Here is a 26,599-nt window from a genome sequence, read left to right on the forward strand (position 1 = left end):
GTGTATTTCTGCCAGGAAAAGCGTTCATTGTTTCCTGAAGAGAGGAAGTCATTCAGATGCACTGTTATGATTTAGTGCTTTCCATTCCATGTCCATGAAGGGTTATTGTTTGAAAAGGTTCACTGGCTTTTGTTCTAAGCAGATATTTTCCTCTTAGTATTTCCATTCCATGTTTTTATTTATACAGAGACAGCACATAAATATAATCAAAATAAATCTAGAGACACACAGTTTAAATATGTAATTAAATTAAGATTTAGATACGCTTGTTCAAAGCAACTTTCATCTGAAATAATATTTTTGTACGACATCTCTTTTTGATTGATTTAAATTAACAGATGTTCAGGTTTTGATAGTAGATGCCATGTTTATTTTGGAATGTAAAATTGATGACTGTAAATGCATTTTTTTGAAGACATTTGGACGAAAGTATTTGATAAACAGTTTAACAAAGCAAATGATGTCATTTTTCATGGCCATGGAAGCATGTGGTTTTTCTATAATGAAACAGAGAAAATATGTGTGTTTACACATTGACTGCCATTGATAATGTTTGTAATATTTATTTGTTTTTATTTAAATGGATTTGTCTCTGTTTTGTGTGCTATTTGGGATGAATAATGGTAACTGGCCCTGCATTGGATTGGCAGCCTGTCCAGGGTGTATTTCCGCCTCTTGCCAGATGCATGCTGGGATAGGCTACAGCACCCCCGCGACCCTGACCGGGATAAGTGGGTATAGATAATGGATTGACCCTGCCCAGGATAAGTGGGTATAGATAATGGATGGACCCTGTCCAGGATAAGTGGGTATAGATAATGAATGGACCCTGACCAGGTTAAGCGGGTATAGATAATGGATGGACCCTGACAAGGATAAGCGGGTATAGATAATGGATGGACCCTGACCAGGTTAAGCGGGTATAGATAATGGATGGATGGGTGGATACTGGTAACTGCACACCTGTCCCATCTATATTGTCCTTCTTTAATTTGGGGGCGGTGCACATTATCACACGTTGTCCCCCTGGGGTTTTTAATTGTGATTGCAAAATGTGGGGTGGGGGGGTATTGAGGTCATGGACCGGGATGGATGGAGGGGTGATTGTGAACATGCACCCTGGGGGCGAGGGAGGTGGGTGGGGCTATTCGGGGAGATTACGACTGCAGACAGGATGGGAGGAGGGTGGAAGATTCAGATCTTTGGATGCGTTCAATCTAATTATCGAGACAAAGCCTCATAACTTACTTTTGCTTTACTGAAAATGGTGGGAGGGGGGTGCGTGGGTGGGTGGGTGGGGGGGGGGGGGGGGGTTGGGGGGATTGCAGCTATGCACTTCAATTTAAAATCATAGCTGATGCAGTGTATGATATATTAAATATGCTACATTAGAGTGTCTCTTGGGCATTAATGTCCAAACCTCTTGTCCAAGACGGTTATATCTCGTCAATAGACTGTCTGTCTTCACTGCCGTTGTGCTGTTCAGCGAGACGTAAAGAATGTCTCCAGTGAGCACCCGTCAGCATAACTGAGTACTGTGTGAAATACAAGCGACATCACTGTGGAACAGAACTTCAAACAAGGTCTTACACCAAAGTGAAATGGAGATTACGTGGCAAACCTATTCTGATTTAAGAGCTGGATGAGTTGTGTGAGTTACTTAATGATTCTGTCTTATCTCTGTGCTCGTGTTCGGATTCATTTTTCCTGTAACGAGATGCAGCACGCTGTGATATAGCTCTGTTCCCTACTCATTATTCCGGGAGTCAGTGGCATGTTTTTCACTGAATGTCGGGCTGCTGCAATGACAGTGTTTCACCACTTGGGGCACTAGAGAGCCAACAGAGGGGGTCACAGCCTGCATGTTAAGTTCTTGTTCTGTTACGAGAATTCATTAGTTTTGCTCACTTATCCTGCGTTTAGCGGCTGTTAACTGCAAAATTGTGAGTGTTTTGCAGTACCTTTTTGATCAATTGGCCAACCAGATCAGATTTTTGTTTTCCACAGAAATTACTCCTACCTTTCATTAATTCTCGTCATGCCTGTGTCTCTCCACAAGCATCATTAATATTGAACATCACCCGATAAATTCTAAATAATCAAACCCACTCAATCAGATATCAGGAATGATTGTGGCAGATGTGGTCTCTCCAGTTCACACATCGGGGGGCTACTCTGTCCGCATGAAGCTGTTGCCCTCAGCCTCACAGTCGTAGTGTAGGTGGCGGACGCAAATCCAGACAAAGTCTTTTTGTCTTTCATCGAAGTTCAACTGATAAAGAATCACGCGCTTCGGAGTGAACTTGGGGACGACTTTGTGTAGCTGGTCTAAAGCACAGCTGGATTTTCCCTGGAGCCATAGGTGTTATTTATTTACCAAATGTAATATTTCAGTGCCGCAAATGCCCTGTTATCACAATGTCACCTTTAACCAGGCTTTATTTAGCACTTTCAGATCCTTTTTTTTTTTTCCCCCGGAGGTCTGTACACCAGCTCGCTTTGTATCTATGGTAACCGAAAGGGAAGAAATTAATCTTTGAACTTCTTTGAGATGTTATCTTAGTGCATCGTGAGCTTTGTGTGATTTCTCTGGCTGAGCTACTGGGCCCAAATGTGCAAAGTAAATTGTCCTATTAGGACAGTAAATGTTCTATCTATCTGCTTCTCAGAATGTGACCGGTGTCACTTTTTTTTTTTTGATTGATAAAAAATTTGATTCATTCTCCCAAATAGGGAAATTAGCTGTAAATTCATTGTGCAATGATCAAAGGAACAATCTGTCATCTTTAAATTTTGACTTTGTAAATCTCCCTCGATGCCAATAAAATAAAAAACATTTAAAATGGCACTTTTTAGAATAAAAAGTCAAATATATTTTGTCATATCATTACAGATTTTTCCTGTGAAAACAAAATCCCCCAAAAAATTTTCCCTGTCCTGAAAGTAGTGTTTCCTGTTTGGAAACACAGCTTCCTGTTTGCCAGGGGTCTTAGGTCTGAGTGGGGCATCATCTGGATGCCCACTGTTCACAGGAAGTGCCCAGCCTCCACTTCCTGTCGCTTAGCCTATGAGAAACGAGGAAAGGGATCGGGCGATAAATCTAATCCAATCAAATCATGAAGCGGCAAATGAAGCGGCCAATCTCTCTCAGGGTGGTGAGCGTACGGCTCGTTAATTAACCCAGCATATCGATGGCACGCTAGAGCTGATTTCGCGCTTACGAGCGAGAGGAAAACATTTTGTCTGATGTGGATTAATTGAAGCAGCCACAGTCGGGGAGGGGGGGGAGGGGGGCAGTCCTGGGATTTTTGCAGTTCAGGAATCCAATTTCCCCTAGTGTGCTAAAACTGAGGAATCGTTTGTAAAATCATTGGCAAGTAACTATAATGGAAAAGGCTGCATCCACTCATGCTGCTTTATTGTAACTACTGCTCACTGATACTGAAAAAGAAAAACTCATTTTATTGTTGTTATAATAGCTCTCTTCCTTTTTTGGTTTATGTTATTGGAATGAGGGCGTCCTCGGTAAGGTTTTCCATAAATCATATTTGACAATTAACTTTGCATTAACTGTCAGAAATAATCTTATCCAGAGCAACTTACACAACTTTTACACAGGATTTACATTGCATCTATTTATACAGCTGGATATATACTGAAGCAATGCAATTTAAATATAAGGGTACAACGGCAGTGTCCTTCCTGGGAATCGAACCTACGACCTTTAGGTTACAAGACCAGGTCCTTACCCATTATACTACGCTGCCGGGTACAATAACTATTATTATTATGTACTGCTGAGAATTCGCCTCTACACAACCCCGTCTTGTTGGCGGTATAGGCGCGAGATCCCCGCGTGTCCTCTGACTCGCGATGCCTCGAGCCGCTAACTGTAATTACGACTTTTTACGGAGCCGCTAAAAATGCACACGGCGAGTCTCTCCCGCCCGCCCTCGGGAGCGGCCGTCCGATTTGCCGCTATCTCGAATGCACCGGCTGCTCGAACAGACTACGCGGTAAAAATGTCCCGATGTTGGTTCAACTCTTAACGGATAACATTTGGTCCCACATTCCAGAGTTATGTTATCTGTTAAGAGTTTAATTAACAGTGTTAGAGTTGAATTAACACTGGACACTTTACTGTGCATTTTTAAGGCCACATTATTATCTCAATTATTGATTTTGGATTTGATCCTGTATCTTTCTGTGACTGGTTATGTGGATGTGGTCCAATTTGCCTGTTAAGTCTTTGAGCGGAATGGTGAGTTATGGCTGAGTATCTTTTCAAATTTTAGACTTCATTTTGGAATATGTTTTTGAATCATACCCACAACCAATTGCATTGCCACAAACCCACAGAATGTAAACACTGTCTGACATGTAATGCCTTTGAAAAGACTCGTTCTTAGTAAGTTATTGCTTGCAAGCTGGCACTTGGTATGTTTTTTTATTTATTTATTTTTTTGATGCTGATCTCATTTTAATGAGAATTTCAGTGGGTATTTTCCACCAAAGGCCTTTGTCTAAATGAAGGAGGGGGCACGTCAGATCACATTTTGCGAAGGAGCGCCAGACTCTGGTCGAATTTCATCCCTTCTGTCGTTTTCGAGGAGTGTTTTTATATGAAGTCGGACTGAATCGTGGATGTTCCGCCTCATTTGAAATAGCTCAGCTGGCCGCAGACGAGGAGCTCTGTGTTCTTAGCTCTGTGGGATAGGGGACTACACTGAGACGTGCACACGTTTTAGTGCGCGTGTGGCCCTCACACTGGATGCTCAGGCACACGCATGCACGCACACACACACACACACACACACAGAACACACGCACATGCACATACATGCACACACAGACACACTCGTACACACACACACACACTGAAGCACACACACATATGCAGGCACAAATGCACAGAAAAGCACACACACTCACATACACACATGCAAACATGCACACAAACGAACACACACACACACACACAACCATGCAAGCACATGCTAAGAGAAATCTTCTATATGTCCTATATCCGTATTCTCATATCACAGAAAAACAAATAAAGTTTATATTTTTACTTTATTTATGAAAATAAAAGCAATATTACCCAAACGTTACACCCCTGGTATTCTCCCAGATCACATCGCAGGTTACCTGATTCTGCGCCTGTCAGACCTTTGTCTTCGTTTGGAATGATCAGAATCGCATTCGTCTTAACTGCTGGAGAAGAAGATCCTCGGGTACACACCCACGACACTGCCGACATAAGCACGTTCTGAGCCAGAGATAACACCAGCCGCATGTACGTGTACATCGTTCGACACGCCGTCCTTGACAGGTGTTGAAACATCTTGCATGCTTACAGTACAGTGGCAGGATGTTGTGATTAGGAAACCAGGCCAGGATGTTGTGATTATCTGACACGCATGCCGCCCTCTTGATTTGCCCGGATGATCTCTGGGAATGATGACACACACCTCCTGGCCTTCAGTCTCCACAGGAGTATTTATTCACCTGCTAACATTGGTACATTGCATTACATTACATTACATTACATTACATTACAGGCATTTAGCAGACACTCTTATCCAGAGCGACTTACACAAGTTTCACATAGCATTTTACATTGTATCCATTTATACAGCTGGATACATACTGACGCAATGCAGGTGAAGTACCTTGCTCAAGGGTACAACGGCAGTGTCCTACCCAGGAATCGAACCTATGACCTTTCGGTTATAAGCCCAGTTCCTTAGCTAGCACAGTGGGCAGTTGTACTGTATCGTGCTGCTCCAATGGGACCCGTAGTGGTGCTGATTATAAAAGATTCTGCACCAAGTCATCCTCGGTCCTGGTCCTGGAGAGCCACAGAGCCTGCTGGCTATTGTTTTTGCCTTAAGATCAGCGACCCATTCAGACCCAATGAACCAGGTGCCCTGAGTTAGCCTTGAAATCAACGTATTTAATCAACTGACTTTGCATAGGTTACGTCAGAGAGTAATGTTTCCTGTGTGAACTGGACTTAACGTGTTCATGGCTATGAGTAACTGTTACAAAAGGAGTATTGTACCTTATCGTACCTGTGTGTTTTAGTTGTTCCAACGACCTGCGTTGCTTTGGATAAAAGCGTCTGCCAAATAAACGTAATGTAATGTAATGTAATGTTGCCGATAAATTGGTGCGCTACTCAAATTCTGAGTAAAAGCGAAAGCCAGCAGACCCTGCGGCTCTCCAGGACCAGGACTGAGGAGCACTGAGCTGTGCTGTAAAGATGCGCAGATACAGTGTGCAGTCGAAATGTAACCGAGGTCAGCCTTTAGCTTTAACTGCTCCCATTATGGGCAATAATACGATGATACCGACATAAGGAATAAGCCAAAAAACACAGACCACTTTCCCAGCCCAACCTTCATAACCGCGGGCAGTCGGCCGTCATCCTCGTGGGCGGAAATGTCTGCGGAATTTTATTGTCCAGATAATCCAAAAAAAAAAAAAAAAGATTTCTCAGTGAAACTGCATTTATTTTTTTTTCTTCTTCCTTCGGTTCTGAAAATGGTGAAGAGAAGTTAAAGAGAGATTTAAAAAAAAAAAAAAAAAATTCTACAAGAATGCAGCCTCTTCAGGCTGGGGGGTTGCGTCGACGTGCTTTGTAGTTCTGCAATTTAAACATTTAAAGTACATAGTTTTTCCACACAAATTTAGTACCGTTAGCCTGTCTTATCATTGCAGAAATCCTCCTTAAATTCAGAAAGGAGCGCAGTTAGTGTGTGTCTTTTGATATGTGTGCAGCTAGCTGTTGTTTATAAGCTTTGCCCATTTCTGAAATGGCGCAAGCTGACCACCGGTGCCCTCCCGAAACCCAAGGGTTACTAACTGACCCCTGACCCCTGACCCCGGAACTTCCTGTTGGGAGGTTAGGCATTGTAAAAAAAAACAGCTCCTCGCTGGATAATGCAACGGCTAACCGCCACCGCAGTTAACGCTGGCAGGGGTCGCACAGAAGAACTTTCAGCGTTAATTCAACTCTGACAGAGTTTTTTTTTACGTGAATCCGACGGAGATAGAAATGTACCTTCTGTCAGAACGAAACGCATTGCTACCAGAGGTGATTTAACTTTTGAAAATGTTGCCGTGGAAGATTTTAGTTCCGGCCAAGTCGTGCGCCGCTGCGCTGAGAAGCAGCCCTTAGGCTGGAGAATGCCCCTGGAGGACCTCTGCACGTCCGTCCAACTGGATCCGCGGAATGGACCTCGTACCCCCGAGTCCTGCGAACCAAGCAAACGATAACGGGCCCCGTGGCAGAAAAAGGGTTTTTTGGCCCCTCTCTGGTACATTTTTAACGAGCCCAGTCAGGGGCTTGGAGCCCCCCGCCTGTTATTATTCAGTACTCCGTGGATGAGAGCTAGTTATTAAGGCGATGCCTGCCACACTATTGTTCCCGCGCGATCGTGCAGCACACTAGGACATTTTTATTTATGTGTGAGACCGAGGCTACATTTCGTTGTAAAAGCCTCCTTCAGAGAAGTGCACAGCGTTCAAACAAGGACATGCATGCCCCACTGGTGGTTGCGAAGGCTGGGGGCGGGAGGTTGGGGTGGGGTAGGGGGGGGGGTTGGGCTGGGGGTTTAGATTTGTTTTTCATTTTGGCACGATAAATTTTCATTATATAATGCAAGCCAGATTGCACTGCCGCCGTACACTGAGGTCTGAAAAAAAAAAAAAGCTCCAGGGCCCAGGGAAAGTTCTGGAAGATTGGTGGCAGCGCTGACAAAACCAACGTAATTCCGCAGGTTTTCCAGGAAGGACAACAATTCATTACCTCTGACTATAAAAAAAAACTATTAGCATGCAGGAGAATGCTCGGATCTGCTTTCTTTATGAAAGCAATGGACTGGGGGCCTGGTCCTCAAGTCTTCCACCATTAATGGATTTCAAGGACTGTGTTTTTTGGGCTCCTCCACGAGCTCCAGCATAATTGCAAATCAATAACACATTAGAACAGAACACTGAAGGGCAATAAAGCGCACAAAAAAGAGCAATTATCTCGAAAATGGGTTTTTCTTATTAATCGTCTTCTCAGACTTCCACTGCCGTAATTTGAATGCTGCGCGTACTGCAGTTTCCGACAGTGAAATCGTTACTTCAGAACGTTTACGTGACATATTACTCAGTTCGCGTTGTGTTGCGCAACTCATAAGTCAGCGAGGGAGTCCCGGTGCTGTCCGTTGGGTTTTTCCTTTGATTTTTCTGCACACTTCCTTGGCTGGGGTCCTGCTGGTAGACAGATGACTTTATGTACAGGCAGAGATTATGTTGGGGTGGGTGGGGGGGATGGGGGGGGCTGGGTTGGAACTAAAAGGAGGGGCCAAGTCTGCTTGATCCGTGATCAGAACCCCCCCCCCCTCACTATCCCCCTGGTCCACGATAGTAATCCATCATCCATCCACACCCCCCCCCCCCCCCCCCTTGCATAAAAAGTCAAACTTCACCTCTGAGTTTACACAGGATACCAAGACTACAAAACAAATGCAATGACAAGGTAGGATTTCAATTTGTTTTGAAGGTATGGTTGTGACATTCCATTCAGTGCCCCGTAGGCAAGCACCAAAGTTATGAAAAAGTAGCAAAATTAAACGAGACAAACAAGGATTTGGCACCAAAGGATGACACAGGGGGTGAGGCTCTGCAATAAAGCCGGGTTTGCGTGTAGAGAGAGCACTGTTCCTGTACACAGGGAAACTGCAAGTAATCCCAGGCATTTTGACATTATGGTCCTCTTAAAAATATATATTGATGACACTGGTAATGTTATGGGACATTCCCATCCTCTCCCAGCCTAGGGGACACTGAATCGCAGCCAGTTTTCACTGCAAAAAAAACAAAAAAACAGTGTCTCTTCGAGTGCACTGAACACAACATTAAACTGAGATCAACTCTGACAATAAAATGGTTCCACGATTTCTAAACAGTACCGAAGGGAACGAATCGCGTTTTATTTCACTGTCCACCTTTCCGTTCCAGGATCAGCGTCATCATCTTTAATGACAGAAAGTTACGTCAGATTCTATAAAAAAAAGGGGGGGTGGGGGGCGGGGGGGCGTGGGGGTGCGCGGTGGGATGCAGGCTTTTGATGTCGCCGCTGATCCAGCCCTCTCGTGACCGGGGAGTACGCTACTCCTCTCGCACATGCTCAGTGGAATCTGCGACCACAGGCCACTTTTTTTCTCCCCACTACTTTTCCCCGTGTACCGCTAAAAGCAGTGTAGACGCTGGACGTGCCCTAGCGACGGCCGCTGAAATGGAGCTTGTCGGAGTGACGGAGTCTAGTTTGTGTTTTCGTTCACAATGCACTTTAGTACCTCAATAAGATGTCTGTGTGTTTCGAAATCATCCCTTTTTTCCTCGCCTTCAACATTTACCATTTCGCACATGCCCAAGGTAAGTTTCGTTATTTTTTTATTCAAATACTTGCTTGTTATGTCACTTTTTTTTAACTTACGCGAGGCCTTTTTTAAAAAAAAAACTAAAAACAGTTGGCTGCTAATTTCACTGTCTTCTGTTGTTTTCTCGTGAAAACATTAGAAAATTAAATGAATTTAAATCTGCGTCTTTCTAAACTGACTGGTGCAGTTACTTGTTGAACGCTTGTCCGTAGCCACTACCATGCTAGCTTTCCTCACTCAGTTTCACGGCTGCGCACACACAGTTGTACAGTAACACTAACAGCCCTGAATTAGATAAACTATCGCTAGTATGTTTATGAATAAGGAATATTCATAAACATACATCTGGCAAGGTATTTTAAAACCTGAGAACGTTTTTGTTTTGTTGGCAAATTGTTGATTTTCACTTTGTTACGTTTGCTTTGAGAACTGTAATGTTTTTACAATAGTTGTCGGAGCGCTGTGCGCGTTAGCAATTCAGTATGGAATGTAGTTTTACTACGAAACGCCGGGTTGTTTTACAGCAACCAATCGCTGGAATGAAGAACATTCGCTTTTGTTTGGACTCCGTTACTCTAAAGTTTATCTCAAAATAAAGACTTCTGGTTAATATTAAATGTCAATACACCCCCCCCCCCCCCCCATTCATAACGATGGATACTGCATGGGCATCAATGAAGTGATACTAGTGAAAGTGGTGAGATTACATTGCGATGGATGGCAAGCATGCCCGTTCTGCAGTAGGTTTTGTTAAGTTATATATTTTTCAAAGTTTATGATACTGTTCAGCACTTATGTTTACCAATAACAGAACAGTATTAATATCTTGGTAAATCAATGGAAAGTAACTTTTAAGTATCGGTAGTGAAGGGGAAACAGATTTATTTGAACTGCTAATGCTCCTCCTCCTATATTATTATTATTATTATTATTATTATTATTATTATTATTGTTGTTGTTGTTGTTGTTGTTGTTGTTATGTTGTTTTCTTTACACCATTATTTGTTTTGAGACCTCACTTGAAAAAAAAAAATATCTGTACAGTACTTATGGAAGATGAAAGCATACTATAGATGGCCCGCAGTAGCATGTAGGCCTATTTTCTTGAGAAAGGAAGAAAATCTCTTTCCCAAACTGAATAAATGGAACAACTTCCTAGCCTCAAAACATGAATATAGATTTGAAATATGGTGAATATGGGGAATCCATCATAAAAACAAGGTAACGTGATTTTGTTGTTAAAAATGAAATGAAATGAGTAGTTTGGGGAACTACTTCAGGGTTAATACTGCTAGCTAATCATTTGTCTGTAACGGTAGTCACTGTGTTAAAAATGGCTGACATTATTCTAAAATATAAGTACTGCCCAATAAGGGTAAGTGTAGGGTGCTATAAATTAGCATCTGCTTGTTTTTGTCTTTGAAAAGCCCCGTGTCCACATGTGCTGCCAATGTGGATTTCACGGGAGAAAACAGTCACCCAAATCATCCCAGAGTTACTGACCGGAGACATGTGTCATAGTCCCGAGCAAGCGAACGTTAAATAAAAAAGGCTCACTGCTTCCTACTTCTTGGAGCGTTTCAAAAGCGGCGCTTCCTGATGGAAACGCAGATCGATGCTGTGCAGTTAAAGATTGATTGACGAAAAGCGAACTGTTCGAACTTTGGGCTCATAAATCAAAAAGGCCAGTCGGCGGAATTGTCGTTGGGCCGTTTGTTTTGATCCTTTTGGACATTTGTGCTGAACACTGTGCTGTGTTCAGCAACCCCCCTCTCTGCTCTGTTGGTGTCTGAAATGAGCTCGGGCGAACGGCAAACTCACGCCTTACCGACGGTGGAACTGCAGTCTCGCGTCCATTAGCTGTGGATGTTTTTTGGGACTCTGATTTTGCCGCCAGTAGTGTGCATCTGCAATCCATTTAGCCTCTTTTAAAGACTATATGGCAGAATCTTCAGTGTAAAATCAACCCCCATTTAGTACTTTTAACTCTACTGGGTTATATATTGTCCCTACCAGGGCCGGTTGGGTTTGATGTAACACCACTGGAGTTGATATGAAACTGCTAGACTTGATTCAGTACTGCTAGAGTTGATATAACACTGCTAGAGCTGATGTAACACTGCTAGAGTTGATGGAACACTGCTAGAGTTGATGTAACACTGCTAGAGTTGATTGCTGTGTATAAGGGCTAGTGAAAAAGAAGGCTAACGTGGTAGGTAGAGTGAAATAGAATTGTCACATGGCTTGTTTTGCATGTTGCTACAACATTATTTTTGATTTGGGTTTGATGTCATATATTTTTTTTTATTAAGAGCAATAAAACAATAGGCTATATGCTTGGTCTCTCTGCAATCTGGTTGAAATGACCTCTCTTACTTTTCATTTGAGTAACTTGTGTTGCAAACAGCAAGTGCGCCTTTTGATGTAAACAGACTGGTTTTCAGAGTTTGAAATGGCTGAAAATATACTGGTCTTTGACAACAGAATGACAATCTCGTGGCAGAATCTAGCAGATGTTCCAGGTGCTGTGTTTGTCATTCAGACCCGGCTAGGCTCAAGGTTAACTTCTGAAACTTTTAAAAACGTCATCCTTCATAAGTTTGGTGGGGTATTGTTTTCTGTTATAAGTTTTTTTTTTTTTTTAAAGTTGTGTTTTGTTAGACCTTAGATTAGGGTTTACAGGGGTGCAGCCCGTTAGTCAGTTTTTTTCGTTCTGTGAGGTGCCGCATTCCGATAGTTAAAATAACGCGGTAATATTTGACTCGGGGTTCCGAGTGCTTTCATCTGTGGTGCATCACACCGCTGCACCGCTGCCAAATGGCAAGCAGGGGGGTTTGTTTTAAATCATTAAGAGTGCACTCGAGAGTGCGCTAATACTCGTGTGGGTCACTGTGGAGCTGACACTGGGCGCCCTTTTAGGCACTGCTAATGGTTCGCATTTAGCTCTTATTTAAAATGTATTACTGAAGCTTCTTAGGGTTGCTGCAGGTCACTATGATTGAAACCTTCTGTAGAGAGAAAAAAAAAATGTCCCAGAATGCCCTGCGGTGGCGTCTGAGGAGCTGAGGAAAGTAGAATCAGCGCCCCCTAGTCTCCTGTTTTCCCTCAGTTTCAGTTTTAATTCCTCTGAATTATGGTGCTGTTCTGTGCTGTGCTGAGCGGTTAAATTTTATTTTGCCTCCCGAGTCTCTCTCCTGGTACTTTTAAACTGCGAAATCACACAACAAACACATACACACACACGCACACAGGCACACATGCATGCACCCACGCACACATGCACGCGCATGCACGCACACGCAATAACGATAGTAATGCGTTCACAATGTTAATGCACTCACAACATTAATGCACACACAGTATTAATGCACTCACAACAATAATTCACTCACAATATTAGTGCACTCAGTATTAATACACCCGCAGCATTAATTCCCTTACATTAATGCACGCACAACATTAATGCACTCAAAATATTAACGTACCGAAAAAATGTTATCAAGCGAGAAGCTGCGCGGAAGAACATGTTAACCCCCCAGTGCTGTCTCTTCGTTTTTAAAAGTTCCAGTTGCTCTGGGCCTCTCTGTTTTCCGCGCATCCGCTTCAAAACCTTTTCCTTTTTGTTTCCACGGAGCCCTGCGTTCCTGGGCGTGGCGTGCAGCTGCCCGACTCCTCAGCCCGTGCCTCTGTCACCGGGACTGGACCCCGTAACCTGCTGATGCTCCGAGGCTTTTTTTTAAAACCCACTCTGTACTGGGTGGAGATTTGCAGCATTAATCTTTATTCGATAATCACGTCCAGATAGGTGATTGTGGCACGACAGAGGTACCCGAATGGACCTGACTGGGGTTTTTAAGGGACGCCGATTCTGCGCTGGTGCATTGTGGGGGTTCAGGTTCACGTTTCTGTCTTTTCTTCAGTTGGAATGGCGGGTGGAAGCCACGCAGGATTACCACGGTCTCGCAGTCAACTGCCCCGCGGGACGCTGTCGCCGTGGAGCTAACCGAAATCCTCGCAGCGCTCTCTCTCTCTCTCTAAAGACGGCCTGACCCCTTCACTTCCTCCTGTGCATTAATTAATGCAGGGTGACCCCCCCAGCTCACAGGAAGTGACCTCAGACCCCAACATGAATTTAGATTGACCCCCCCGCCCCCCTCGTCCCCCAACAGCCTGTGGCTAGTCGCTGTGGAATGCCTTTCGCTGGGAGAGCAAATCGAAGGAGACGTTGATTGGGTTCGCAGCCCGTTCGTCTGTCGCCAGAAACGATTCGATGCGAGAGCTCATTTTAACCCTTTGAAGAGCAGGTTATTATTTTTTTTGTTGTTGTTTTTTTTTTTTCAAAACTCCCAAGTCAGTGTTCTAGAACTTTGCTGCTCTCGGTCGCCAGTTAGAGCGATTGTGACATCAGCAGTAGAATGTTCAGTTGAGAACGCTCTGATCGCACGTTTGTGACCTCACAGCCTTAAAGGGTTTTTGTCTGCAGCTGCAGTTTCGGGGCTGCAGGAAAGGCTGGGAAACGGCATTGCCGTGTGCTCCTGATGAAAGCTCGTGGTGAGGCGGCCTGTGTCTCGTCGACAGTGGAGGTGTTGGGCTGGCTGGAGAACGCTTGGCGTGGGCTTTAGTTCCTTCGGGTTGTAGTTTTAATTCTATCCTTACCGCCGCCCGTACGAATGCGGTCGGGGTGATGGGTGTGACGCAGCCATTTTTTTTGGAGTGGAAAGTGTTTTTTTTTTTATGGAGGAAATTTGAGCGGTTTTGCTCAACGAGGACACACAACCCCCGAGGCTCCCTCTCCTGGGTTTTTGCGGCCGGCCGTTCGGTCCCACCCCTGACCCGAAACCGAGCCCGGAACCGGTGGAGCACCGTCGCGCTCGCTCGGGGGTGGAAGGTCGCGAATAAACGGCACGCTTCACTGAACCTCCATTCTGCGCTCCTGAGAAGAGATGCACCTGATAAAATACCAGTTGTGAATGCAGGGATTTTGTCCACACGAGCCCGCATTTAAGAGACCGGACTGCGCTCGCTCGGTGAGATAAATTCCGCTCTGCTCTCGCTAAATCAAGTGGGGCTGAAGTCAAACGGAGAACATCGTGCAGACCAGAGGGCTTCAGATTGGAACCCCGGTCCTAAATTCCACTGCTGACCCACAGGCCACTTAATCATAATGAAACCCCATGGAATATATTTGTATATTGATGTGCCCAGCTCACAGCACTTATGCGCCTCTCTTGGGACAGATTTAGCCTAAAATGCTTACCAGAATTTACCAGAATTTGGTATTATTGCCCCACAGTGTGATAAGGGAGAGCTGTACGACAAGCTAGTCTTCGGCGAGCAGGTCCAGCTACCCTTACAGGCCTATGTTCTGTTCTGAGTAAGTTAGCGCTTGCTTTGCCTACGACCAGACCACCTCCTCCAAACCCTGCCCCACCCCCAGCCCCCCCCACACAGACCCTGCCAGCGGCTCACCTGTTCCTCCTCCCCCCGCCCCCTCTGAAGGGCCCACATCTGCAGTCCAGCTGTTCTGTCAATAACACCCCCCCCCCCCACTCAGTTTTAGTGGGGAGGGGGTGGGGGGGTGGGCTCAGCTGCGGTATGGACAGCTTCACTTCTGTGGTGGAAAAAACGAAAACAAAAATCTCTTATAAAAAGGAGGCGCTCCTTTTTATCACGGCCTTGGTTTCTTGTTTTCCGACCTCATCGCTTGACTTGAAGGAATTCACTGTGTCAGAACAGCGCCGCTGGCTGAAGGGAGTTGTTTTGTTTTGTTTTTTTTGTTGGGCTAATTGGTCTCCCGCTCTTTCTGCTGCCCGCTCGTTAAGAGGCTGGGGCGCAGCCAATAGGAGCTCGCCTGCGGCTCTCCCCTTGGCAACGGACGACTCGCCGTCGTCGCCGTGGCGCAGAGGTCTGCAATCGCCCTATCGGCTGCTCGGATCGAGCGGGAAACGAAGGAGGCGGGGCCCCCGCCTCCAAGGCCCCGCCTCCAGCTCTCGGAGTTCCTGTCACTCACGCGGCTCGAGGGAGCTAAGCTCCGCCCTCCTCCCTGCGCGAAACGCGAGGGGGCGTCCCCTACCTTCTCTGGGCCCCGGAGGAATGGGGCCTTCAAAAAGGCCCGGGAACCTGACAGCTGGCCAAGGTTCAGTTACACAAAAAAAAAAGGGGTTCTTTTTTTTTTAAGATCCGAAATGAGAAAACCAGACTGGTGTGGGGGCGTCCTTGGCACGCTGTTCCTCCCCCTGGTTTGATCGCTTGTGCCCCTCTCCTGGCTCCCTCAACACCAGAGATGAAGTGGATCTGTTCTTGTTATTTGGTTTGTTTTGACTGCATGTTGTGCTCCTCTTTCTCAGGTGCTCGCGTTCATTATTTAAACTGCGAGAGATGAGGAGTGTGGACTTCGCCAGATAATTTTTGTTGATTTTGTTTTGATTTTGCACAGGATCATAGTCACCCTTCTGTATAGTTTGGGTGCATGCAGAAGCAGATGGTGTTGGGGGGGTGGGGGGTGGCAGTGGTCAGTCTGTGAGATGGCACTGCTGTTTTCGGTAGGGACATGCTCTACTGGAGGTGATGTCACAGATAATCCTAGGGAGAGAGAGTGTGTGTGTGTGTGTGTGTGTGTGTGTGTGTCTATGTCTGTGTGTGCGTCCCGACATTGAGCAATACCGTTGGCTGGATAGAGTGTGTATGTGTTTGTGTGTGTTTGTGGTGTGTGTGTGTGTGTGTGTGTGCGTGTGAAAAGTTGGGCTTAACATAACACTGCATAACATAACATAACGACGAGAACAGGCCATTCAGCCCAACAATGCTCCCCATGTTCCTCACTAAATTGGTCCTCTGATTAAAAGCCTCAATCAAATCACCCCGGAGTCTCTTTTTACTGAACTCGAAGAGATTACGCATCTTAAGTCTTTCCTCATAGCTTTTATCTTTCATACCAGGGATCAATTTGGTTGCTCCTCTTGCTTGCCTAGAGCTAGATGAGCTGGAATTACCCGGGTGGGCATTCACAGTGTGATGTCTGGCCAAGATAATCGAGTGGGCCAGTCTGCTGTTTCTGTGGCTCTGGCGAATAACTGGCGGTGGTGTTTGTTTTCATGCAACACCATGGCTGGGTTTGTCATAAAAGACAACTCTTTCTTTTCGATAATCCAAGGTTGTGGTTTGATTAGATTTGGATATTAAAACTTGTTTATTAGGATGATCGGGTACTTTTCCTTGAGAAATGGCAAGAGGTTTTTGTTAGATTTTAGGGATATTCAGGAACCTAGTGAGGAATGAGAAAGCCAGCGAAGGTGCAGAGCGTTTCTCTGGTCTGTTCCTGCTGTCGTGCGCGGTGGCCTTCGCACTAGGAGGGCGTGAAGGAAGGAGTAACAGCGCTACCCCGCCCCTCTCTCTGTCCTCAGACTCCTCCTGCTGTCACCACGCGTTTGCCTTGACATTCCCTGCCACCCAGTTAATGTCATGCCCTAACCCCGCCCCTTTCTGCCCTGCTCCGCCCTCTTGCCCCACCCCTTTCCGCCTTGCACCACCCTCTTGCCCCACCCATTTATGCTCATGCCCCAACCTCTTGCCCCTCCCCTTTATGCTCATGCTCCGCCCTCTTGCCCCTCCCCTTTCTGCTCATGCTCCGCCCTCTTGCCCCGCCCCTTTCTGCCTTGCTCCGCCCTCTTGCCCTGCCCCATCCTGACAATGGGAAAGACACTGTGAACCCTGTAATGCAAGCAGCTATTTGTGCCCTCTGAGTCACTTTGATAGGCCTGAATACATCAAAACATCAGAGAGCCTAAGTTCAGATAACCACATGACTAATCACTACGAAGTCTGCCTTCACAAGTGTCTTAGTCTTGTGATGAGACTTTTTATCAAGTAGAAATATTGTTGTTTTTACTGTTTGCTTCAGTAATTTTTTCAGCTTATTTTTGGTTATTTTTGTTTTTGCAGTGATGCACCCAGTTTTGGGGGTTTTGAAGCTCTTCCTGAATACCTGTCCTGACCTCAGTTCTGCCCCCTGTAGAAAAGTGCATGTAGGGTGGAAAACAAGGGGTAGCGCCCCCCCCCCCCCAAGTTTTTGAAGCGCACAGCGAGAATGAGATCACCATGGTCAGTAACTGCTTTCACAGCCCCGGACAGCCCCCCCCCACCCCAACATCCCTCTCCTCTCCAGATTTATTGTTTAAGAAGAGACAGTGCAGATCGTCCCAGAATCCTCTCTGTTTGAAAGAGGGCCCCATGATGTCTCTGCAGGGATGTGTTGTTGGCCAGAGAGCACCGTTGACCTCATATAGAAGCAGCTCTTTTTTTCTCTTTTCTTTTCTTTTTTTGGGCTCCAGAAGCTGAGGCATTCGAACCTGGGGGCGCTGCTCCTTATTGCTCACAACTGCGCGGAGACACGAAACGCGTTAGCGCTCAGTCTGTGTTAGCGTAGGGGAAGCGCAGAGGGACAAAAAGAGTGTGTCCGTACGGTACATTCGAGACCGCACTGCTAATGTTTGCAGCACCCGAGAGCAACAGAGGCTTCAGCAGTTAGCCCTGTAGCTAACTGGCGCTTGTGTAGAACAAGCAGTGGAACAACTTTCTCCTTAGAACCTGGAGGAGGAGGAGGAGGAGGAAGGGGTCTGCGGAACCTCATTGTCGTTTATTTTTACGTACGTCTCCCGCTCTTCCGCCTGAGCGGAAGGGCCTGCTACATCTCCGTCCTGTCATCCCTCTCTTTCCTGTTCTTTTTTTAAATAAAAAGGTAGAAGTTTGATGGACTCGCAGAAGGAGCAGTCGTAGGTTTTTTTTTTTTTTTTTTGTTTTTTTTGTTCCACAGCTCCGGCCCTCCCCTTTCCGGAACCTTCCGCAGATTTCTTTGAGCGGCTTCCAAGGCCCGCTGGCCGCTCAGACGTTTTTTTGTTTTTTCTGCTTGATGGATGAGTCGGGGGGGCGGGGGGGGGGAGTGGGTGGGCTGTGGAGCTGTGCGGAGTTACCGTCGGGTTACCGTAAACACCAACAGGCCCAGTCTCAACACGGGAGGGGGGGGGGGCGCGGGGGTTTAGGGTGCAGAGTACACGCGCGCGCGTAACGCTCCCCTCGTTCTTTCGTCTGCGTTGTTGTTCCGCAGCTTTCCACCATCAAGAGCGAATCGCGCCTGAAGCACCTGCTGCAGAGGCTGCCCAGCTATTGCCCGGAATCTATGGTGAGTGCTGTTTGTGGCCGTTAAGTAGACCACTGAGGTGGTCCTTGTGCGCACCAGGTGCCGAAAAGTGTAGCCGGCCTTGCGGAAGTGATAGAAGGTGCAAGGTTTGTAATTGATGGCTGCGGTGTAGTGTAATGGGTAAGGAGCTGGTCGCAGGTTCGATTCCCGGGTAGGACGCTGCCGTTGTACCCTTTAGCAAGGTGCTTAACCTGCACTGCTTCAGTATTGTATACAGCTGTGTAAATGGATGCAGTGTAAAAATCAGGTAAGTCGCTCTGGATAAGAGCGTCTGCTAGATGCCTGTGATGTCATGCGATGTAATGTGAAAGGTCTCACAGATGAATGTGCTAAAAAAAAAAGAAAAAAAAAAAAAGATAGAAGTCTGCAATCAGTGTGTGTATTAGCAGCATATTTGTCATTCGTTATGGACCCACTGCTTCCTGGTGTTTACTTTCCTCAGCTTACCAGCGTCTGCGCTGTCAGAAGCCTGTTCGTGGTTAATGATAGCAATAACTGGCAGACAAGTCAGTTTGTATTCCGTTTGGAGGCAAAACACAGCCTTGTATTTGTTGAACCTGATTTAAATTCATCCTCAAATTCCAAAAAGGCGCTGCTCCTCTCCTTTGGATCTTAGTGATGAAAGGAACATTTTTTTTTAGCCGGGCATGAATAATGTTCTTTTTCATTTGCTTAGAAGAAGAGGCGCGAAGGTCTAGTGGCAGCCCCGCCCGCGCGGGATGGTTTCCATTCATCTTGGATATTGTTTTTGTCCGTCACCGATATGATTAATTCTGTCTCCTTCAGACGCGCGAGGACGAGCATTCTTTCTGAGAGAGTCCTCTCTTCGCACGCCAGAAACAATAAAAAAAAAAAAAGAACTCTTCTGGCAGCACACAAAACAAATCTAAAATGAAATTATGGTTTTTTGAACGGTTTTGCCAGCTCAGAAAAATGGACGTGTCCGGCACAGCCTGTGATTTCCACCCTGTTCTTCTCCTCCTGGGTCCAGTAATGGGGGTGCTGTGGTAATTCGTGTTGTTGTGCTGAGAACATGTTTACAAGATGCGTTCCGAGGATGTTTGCCAACTTTTTCTTTTTCTCGCAGAATGAACTCTGGACCTGCATCAATTCCACTTTACCGGGTGAGTCCGTGTCCTGCAGAAAATCGAAAAGGCCCAGAGGACTGAGAGTAGACATTATTTTTCAGTCGGTTTTTTTTTTGTTTGTTTTGTTTTCAAAATTCAGTGTTCTAGAACTCAGTTACCGGTAGTAACCGTGACATCAGCATCAGAATGTTCAGCTTAAGAACGTTCTGATCGCACATTTGTGACCTCACACCTTATGAAGGGTTAATCGGAGAAGAACGAAGCCTGATTTATGCTTGGTCGCACGACCCTTTCGACACGTGGCGTATGACAAAAACGACGTATTTTCAACTGGAAAGAGTGTCGCGCTCCTCTAGAGTTTTCTTACGTTGCAGAACTTCACACTTTGTCGCACATCGTTGATTGTACAGCCAGATGGAACCCTGAATTTATGTCATTATTTCATTATATTTATTTATTTCCACTATTAAAACATGGTGTGGAAAAGCTCTAGGGATGGATGCGGTTAATTAAGTCATGGAGTCGGTTATCCTAAAATAGTTGGGAGTGTGCCTGTCTTCATCCAGTAGGCTGTGTAATGCATCTGTTTAACTAGGCCAGAACTAGGCCTATTCGCCTGGTTTTCTTTTTCCCTCCTTTGGTTTGTGTGAGTTACACACCACCTTCTTTTTACCGTTCACGTCATTTTAAACGTAAATTTACTCCTCCCCTATTTCTCAGGAATGTTTCCCAGGTGCCGCCGTGTTTTCGCAGAGATGAGCGTCAACGGTTCGGCGTCTTCGACGTCTTTGCTGATGTATAAATGCAATGCATCGTGCGACGCTCGTCGAAAACGTTGTGCAACGACGTATAAATCAGGCTTCAGTGGACGGAATGGAAGTCTTAATATTTATATCCAAGAATATAACAACATTCTGAAAGCCTAGAACCTGAAATGGGGGCCTCGTGTATTGCTCGTCCAGCTTTTGTCCAAACCGGACGTTAAAAGTTTTCCAACTTTCAAATGGATTGAAGAGCCCTCTCTTTTCTTGCACAGGTGCGTCTCGAAGGTCGGAGGGGTGGGTGGGGCTCGGGTGCTGCGAGCTGGCCATTTCCACCGACTGCAGACGCGACTGTGGGCAGGTGAGGGTCGAAACACGCTCACCTGGAGCGCTTTGAAACGCTCACCTGGAGTGCTTTGAAGCGCTCACCTGGAGCGCTATGAAACGCTCACCTGGAGCGCTATGAAACTCTCACCTGGAGCGCTATGAAACGCTCACCTGGAGCGCTATGAAACGCTCACCTGGAGCGCTATGAAACGCTCACCTTGTGAGCTATAAAATACTCACCTTGAGCGCTGTGAAACGCTCACCTGGAGCGCTATGACACGCTCACCTGGAGCGCTATGAAACGCTCACCTGGAGCGCTATGAAACGCTCACCTTGAGAGCTATAAAATACTCACCTTGAGCGCTGTGAAACGCTCACCTGGAGCGCTATGACACGCTCACCTGGAGCGCTATGAAACGCTCCCCTTGAGCGTTAGCCGTTATTTCAGCCCAGAGTATCCGTAATGAAGAACTGTATCGGCGGACTGTGTTTAATACTGAAGTCATTAAAACCCTGTCTAGATTGAAGCATCAACAAAGCAAAAACGCATTATTTAAAAGGGAGGCGGGCGTGGCTTGTAAATGAATGTTAACATCTGTAGCTGAAGGTTGTCAGGCTGTGGCCAGTGTCCTGCTGATCATTCCCAGACTCTGTTTGTGTACTCGGTGATTTCCCGAGCAGTGACGCAGGCGTGCACGTCTGCGGTTTTTGCGATACACGGCCCCCCTGGACGGCCATCTTGTAAGCCCTGCCTTGCTTTCATCTCCTAGGCATCTTCCAAGAATGACATCACCAAAGTTTGCAAGAAGGACTCTGAGGTAACGGAGATTCATTTCTTACGGCTGCTGAAATATGTGAAGCCTTTTCTTCCTCACAGCAGCTGCAGCTACACACTTATCACTGACTCACGCACACACACACTCACACACACACACACACGCACACACACACACACACAGCAGGGGTTTGAAGATCTGCAGCTACACACTTATCACTGACTCACGCGCACACACACACACACACACACACACACACACACAGCAGGGGTTTGAAGATCTGCAACTACACACTTTTCACTGACCCACACACACTCTCACACACACACACACAGCAGGGGTTAGAAGATCTGCAACTACACACTTATCACTGACTCTCACACACACACACACACACACACAGCAGGGGTTAGGGGATCTCCTGCTACACACTTACCACTCACTCACGCACACGCACACACACACACTCGTGTGTGTTTTCAGTTGAATACACTACCTGTGAAGTGATACAATTCTTTTCTTTAAATCTTTTTGAAGCTAACAAGCAGCTCCATTCGAAAGAAACTACATGTCTTATTGTGCATGCGGTTCTGTACCACAAACTTGAGCCTTTATTCACTGACCCCACCAAACACTGTTTTCATCTGGGCTCAGATTTCATCTAACCTAACACATATGCCCTTCTTTTGCAGCCATATAAAACATTTTTCCTTTTTTTGTTTTTTTTGTTTTTTTTGTTCTTGGAGCCTTGAATGCGTTGCGTGTACTCATGCGAGCGACCGCGCGTGTGTGTGCGTGTGAGTGTGCGTTGAGGAGCGGGCGATGACAGATCTCTTTTTTTTTTTTTCTCGATTCGCAGAAACCCCTCTACAGCTGCATCACCAAAAACGAGAGTAAGTTCGCTCGCGTTCTCCGCGCAGTTCACGTGAGCTGGGGCTTACCGGCACAGTTTCGGTTGCCTGGAAACTATTTTCATCGGCGGTTGACTGCGTGCCCTATGCTGTGCCATTCCTCCAGTGGCATACGCTGCCTAATGAATTCAGTTCAGTTTACCGACCTCTGCCCTTTGACCTCCCGTCTCCTCCCGACCAATAGGAGGGGCAGGGATTAGACGGGGGAATCAAATTAACGGGATGCCTCTGCCCAAGCTGTGTTTACATGCCTGGGGCGGCAGGGCGGCAGGGCGGGGGGGGTGGGGGGGGATTGGGGGGGGGGGGGCGAGGTCCCTAACCCCTGTCAGCAGAAATGACTTCATCTGTCACAGACCCCGGCCAGTGAATGAAGTGATTATGTGTGTTCTTCTGGGCCTTGCGTGACCAACTAGCCCTTCCGCCCGCGGTCCCCCCCCGCGGTCCGGGCATAGATTCACAGAGCACGTGTGTGTGTGTGTGTGTGTGTGTGTGTGCGCCTTGTTCCCTTCTTCTCGTCTGGTGATCTAGTGTCTGTACGCTCCCTGATTTATCACCTGATGTCACTGAAAGACCTTTTTTTTTTTTTTTTACTGTAGTGCTGAGAAATGCGTGATGTTTGAGAGAATTATGGTGAAAAGCACAAATAGCACACAGTTTCTTGTGATTGAGGTGCTGATGCAGTTATGGACTGAATCCATTAATTTTTTGTGCTTGGCTCTTTGTGTGTGTATTTGTACTGTTTTTGTATGGGTGTGTGTTTGTGTATGTGTGTGTGCATGCATGTGTGCGTGTGTGTGCGTGTGTGCGTGCGCATGTGGTGTGTATGTGTGTTTGTGTGACTGTGTGTGTATATGTGCGTGCGTGCGCGTGTGTCTGTGTGTGTGTGCGCACGTGGTGTGTATGTGTGTGTGTGTGTGCGTGCGTGAGTGCGTGCGCGTGTGTCTGTGTGTGTATATGTGCGTGTGTGCGCGTGTGTCTGTGTGTGTGTGCGCACGTGTGTTTCAGTGGGGTCCGTGTGCTGCAGTTACGCAGGCAGACACACGACCTGCCGGGAGTACTGCCAGGCCATCTTCCGCACGGACTCCTCCCCCACGCTGTCTCAGATCAACGCCGTCAACGACTACTGCCAGGGCGTCGACCCCCAGCTGACCGCCTGCGTGGGGAACTACACCAAGTCCTACCCGAGCAAGAGCCCCATTGACAGTGAGTACTCTCGAGCCTGGGCTAGCTGGGGCTAACGCACCCACAACCCTGCAATCAGTCGACGTCCATCACTGACCCTTTGAGCTGTGAGGTCACAATGCTCTTAACAGAACCTTCTGATGGTGATGTCACAATCCCTACTGGGAACTGGAAGCAGTGGAGTTTCTAGAACACTTAGACGTAGAATTTAGAAAAATCATTCCAGAAGGCCTACTCTTCAAAGGGGTAACTTTTTTCCAACAGAAATAAAAGTGTTTTTGTTCGTCTTGCTGATCATTAAACTCAAATCTAAATACTCAAAAAACTGGATGTGCTCTGTCTTACCCTCAGAATCACTGGTGTAATCTGTGCTTCATATGTCAAAACCAAGTCTTTCGTTCGTATCTCAAAAAGACCAGTTGAAATAATAATGTCAGTTGGGATTGAACATTCATTCTTAGCATTTCAGTTAGAGGAGGGTCTTTTTCAGTGGAGAATACTGTGTAATGGTGATAAACGCTCAGTTTTAACAAAGGCTCAGTGTTCTCAGTCCTTGGAATATTTAAGGGCTAGTTACACAGGCACAGATCCGGGACTAACTCATACTTTCAATAGAGATTCTCCATACAGAACTCTATTTAGCTTAATCTGTGTCGATGAAACCAGCCCTTGGTCTTACTTTAATCTGAACTGCAGCCTCCACTGAATTTTTAAAATCCATTCTCTGCAATGGACAAAATGGGAGGCATTATAGCCAAGTGACATCATCATAATTTTGGATGGGGATCTTTGTTTGCGGGCTAAAACACATTAGAATTGCCTGCGACACATTAGAATTGATCTAAACTGACGTAAATTATTCCTATAAGTGAGGAATAACATATTAAAAATGATTTTTTGGCTGTATGCGTTGGCTTCGGCTCCCACTGTTAAGGACTAATGCTGATTGGCTCCAGGGATCTGCTTTATGGCCACTCCCTGTCTGGCTGCATACTCAGCGCGGGGCTGAAGCCAGCATTGTTGAGTTTTGAAGGCAGTCTGTGCAGGATTTTTGCCTGGAAAATTGCATAAAACAACCTCAGCCATATCTATAATGCACTGGCGGTTTCTGTCTTCGTGCGCACGTGCCACATCCGTGCTCCTCCACCTGTTTTTATGTCTTGTACGATTGTGTTTGAGGACGTTTCTCAGCTCTTTTTCTACGAGGGGTGGGGCGGGTGTGGCTACAGAGCGTTCGGGGGGAGGGGGGTTCAGGGGGGATCAGGTTGCAGTGGAGCCTTTGGAATTGTTTTTTGTACGGAGATATTAAAATAAAAAATATGTAAGTATGTGAGTGGGGCTGGGGATGGAGGAGGATGCTTCTTTGATCGTAAACGTGGGACCACAGAAAGGCTAAAAAAATCCTGCATAGTATGCCTGTAGGAACATACGGAGGGTTGGCTGTCACCCAGAGGGTGCCATTAGCTTTCTGACTATCGCAAAGCCACTGAATCACAGAGCCTGTCCCTTCATGAGGGAAAAATTCTGGGTTTGTCGCTGCTGTGCCAGTACTCACGTGGTTGTCCCTTTAGACACTTCCATGTGTCTCTCTCTCGGTCCTGAATCTCGAGGCTCTACGTCTCCACTGTTTGGGGTGGATAAGTCGCCTTTCAGGACTCCCCTCCTCCATGTGTCTCCAAATTGACTACGTTAGCTTGTTGTCAACTGTTTTAGTGATTCGTCATTGCATCTGCCACGCAATCTTGTTTTGCGTATTTTTTTTTTGCTTTGGAAGAACTGGTGTCACTGAACGACTTTGGTTTTCCAACTGTTCTGTATGTTAATTGTTGTAGTAAATGAATGTGTACTGCAATGATGGTGCCAAGTAAATGGTCTCCTCTTGTCTTCACCTGTGAACTCAGCCCTGCTGATTTCACTTAGTAGTTCTACCGCCAGACTGAGCAATCCAGGTGATTGGAGCAAAGTATTGGGAAGGACTTGTACTTCTTCTGAACCTGGTTTTCCAACGGATTTTTTGTTGTTGTTAGTGTAGTGTAGCAGATGGAGCACAGATTCCCTGATCTGTAAATAACCTGGATAGCCCACCGAATTTCCTGAGACACTTCCCGCTACAACCGGCGATCCATGTGTGTGGTAATAGTCAGTGAATGGTGAAATGAATAGGCATTTGCCATTCGTGAGCATGTGCATGCGCGGTTACCATGGCGTTGACTGCGCATGCCCCCGTCCCCGTCCCCGTCTGCGCAGGCCTGCACTGCTGCGACCGCGCGGAGGACACGCACTGCCAGACGGCGTGCCGGCGCATCCTGCTCACCATGACGACGGAGCAGGAGATCATCGAGGGGCTGATCAAGGAGTGCGACCGCTTGCCCCTCCCCCAGGACCCCCTCTGGCAGTGTTTCCTGGGCAACGCCCAGTCCCTGCCCAACCCCGACCCCGACACCCCCCCGACCGCCAAGATGGACTGCGCCAAGCTGCACTGCTGTGCCAAAGCCAATACCTCACTGTGCAGGTCAGTGTGCGGGAACCGGGGGGGCCGCGGGGGGGGGGCTTGGGGGGTGTACCAGTACCTAAAAAGCACAGAGGTGCAAGAGACGAGGCTGGGGGTGAAGGGGTGGGGGCATTAGGCTGGGTTGTGCTCTTTTTTGTCTTTAATTTACTGAGGATGAATTTTATGTCTGTAAAGGCCGTACATAGATTTGGGTTAAATTTGAGAAAATGTTAATGCCATTTTAATATTTCATTGCCCTCCTAAATGAACTGCAACAGATGTTCTCACTCAATAATTCAAATTTTAAAATGGGCTTTGGAAAATGGACATGAAAGAAAAGAAACACAGAGGACATGACCTTGGTGTCCTCAGTGGTAATTATGGCCCTGTGCGGAACGTACCATTGCCACAGTAACAGGGGGGGAGGCCT

At 46.5% G+C, this 26,599-nt stretch overlaps 1 protein-coding gene across 1 annotated transcript in view; it reads left to right on the top strand.

Annotated features, from left to right (window-relative positions):
• Nucleotides 1-18,481: 18,481 nt before the first annotated feature.
• The window catches only part of LOC135260656 (reversion-inducing cysteine-rich protein with Kazal motifs-like), a 31,478-nt gene continuing 23,360 nt past the window's right edge, over nt 18,482-26,599 (top strand). Inside the window, exons 1-7 of the mRNA XM_064346076.1 lie at nt 18,482-18,615; nt 19,721-19,757; nt 20,758-20,843; nt 21,580-21,627; nt 22,445-22,478; nt 23,502-23,699; nt 25,926-26,190. Of these exons, the coding sequence (XP_064202146.1) occupies nt 18,613-18,615; nt 19,721-19,757; nt 20,758-20,843; nt 21,580-21,627; nt 22,445-22,478; nt 23,502-23,699; nt 25,926-26,190 (671 nt within the window). The 5' untranslated portion in view covers nt 18,482-18,612. The remainder of the gene's footprint in view (nt 18,616-19,720; nt 19,758-20,757; nt 20,844-21,579; nt 21,628-22,444; nt 22,479-23,501; nt 23,700-25,925; nt 26,191-26,599) is intronic.

Source organism: Anguilla rostrata, chromosome 8 (assembly GCF_018555375.3).
Source record: "Anguilla rostrata isolate EN2019 chromosome 8, ASM1855537v3, whole genome shotgun sequence".
Taxonomy (NCBI): domain Eukaryota; kingdom Metazoa; phylum Chordata; class Actinopteri; order Anguilliformes; family Anguillidae; genus Anguilla; species Anguilla rostrata.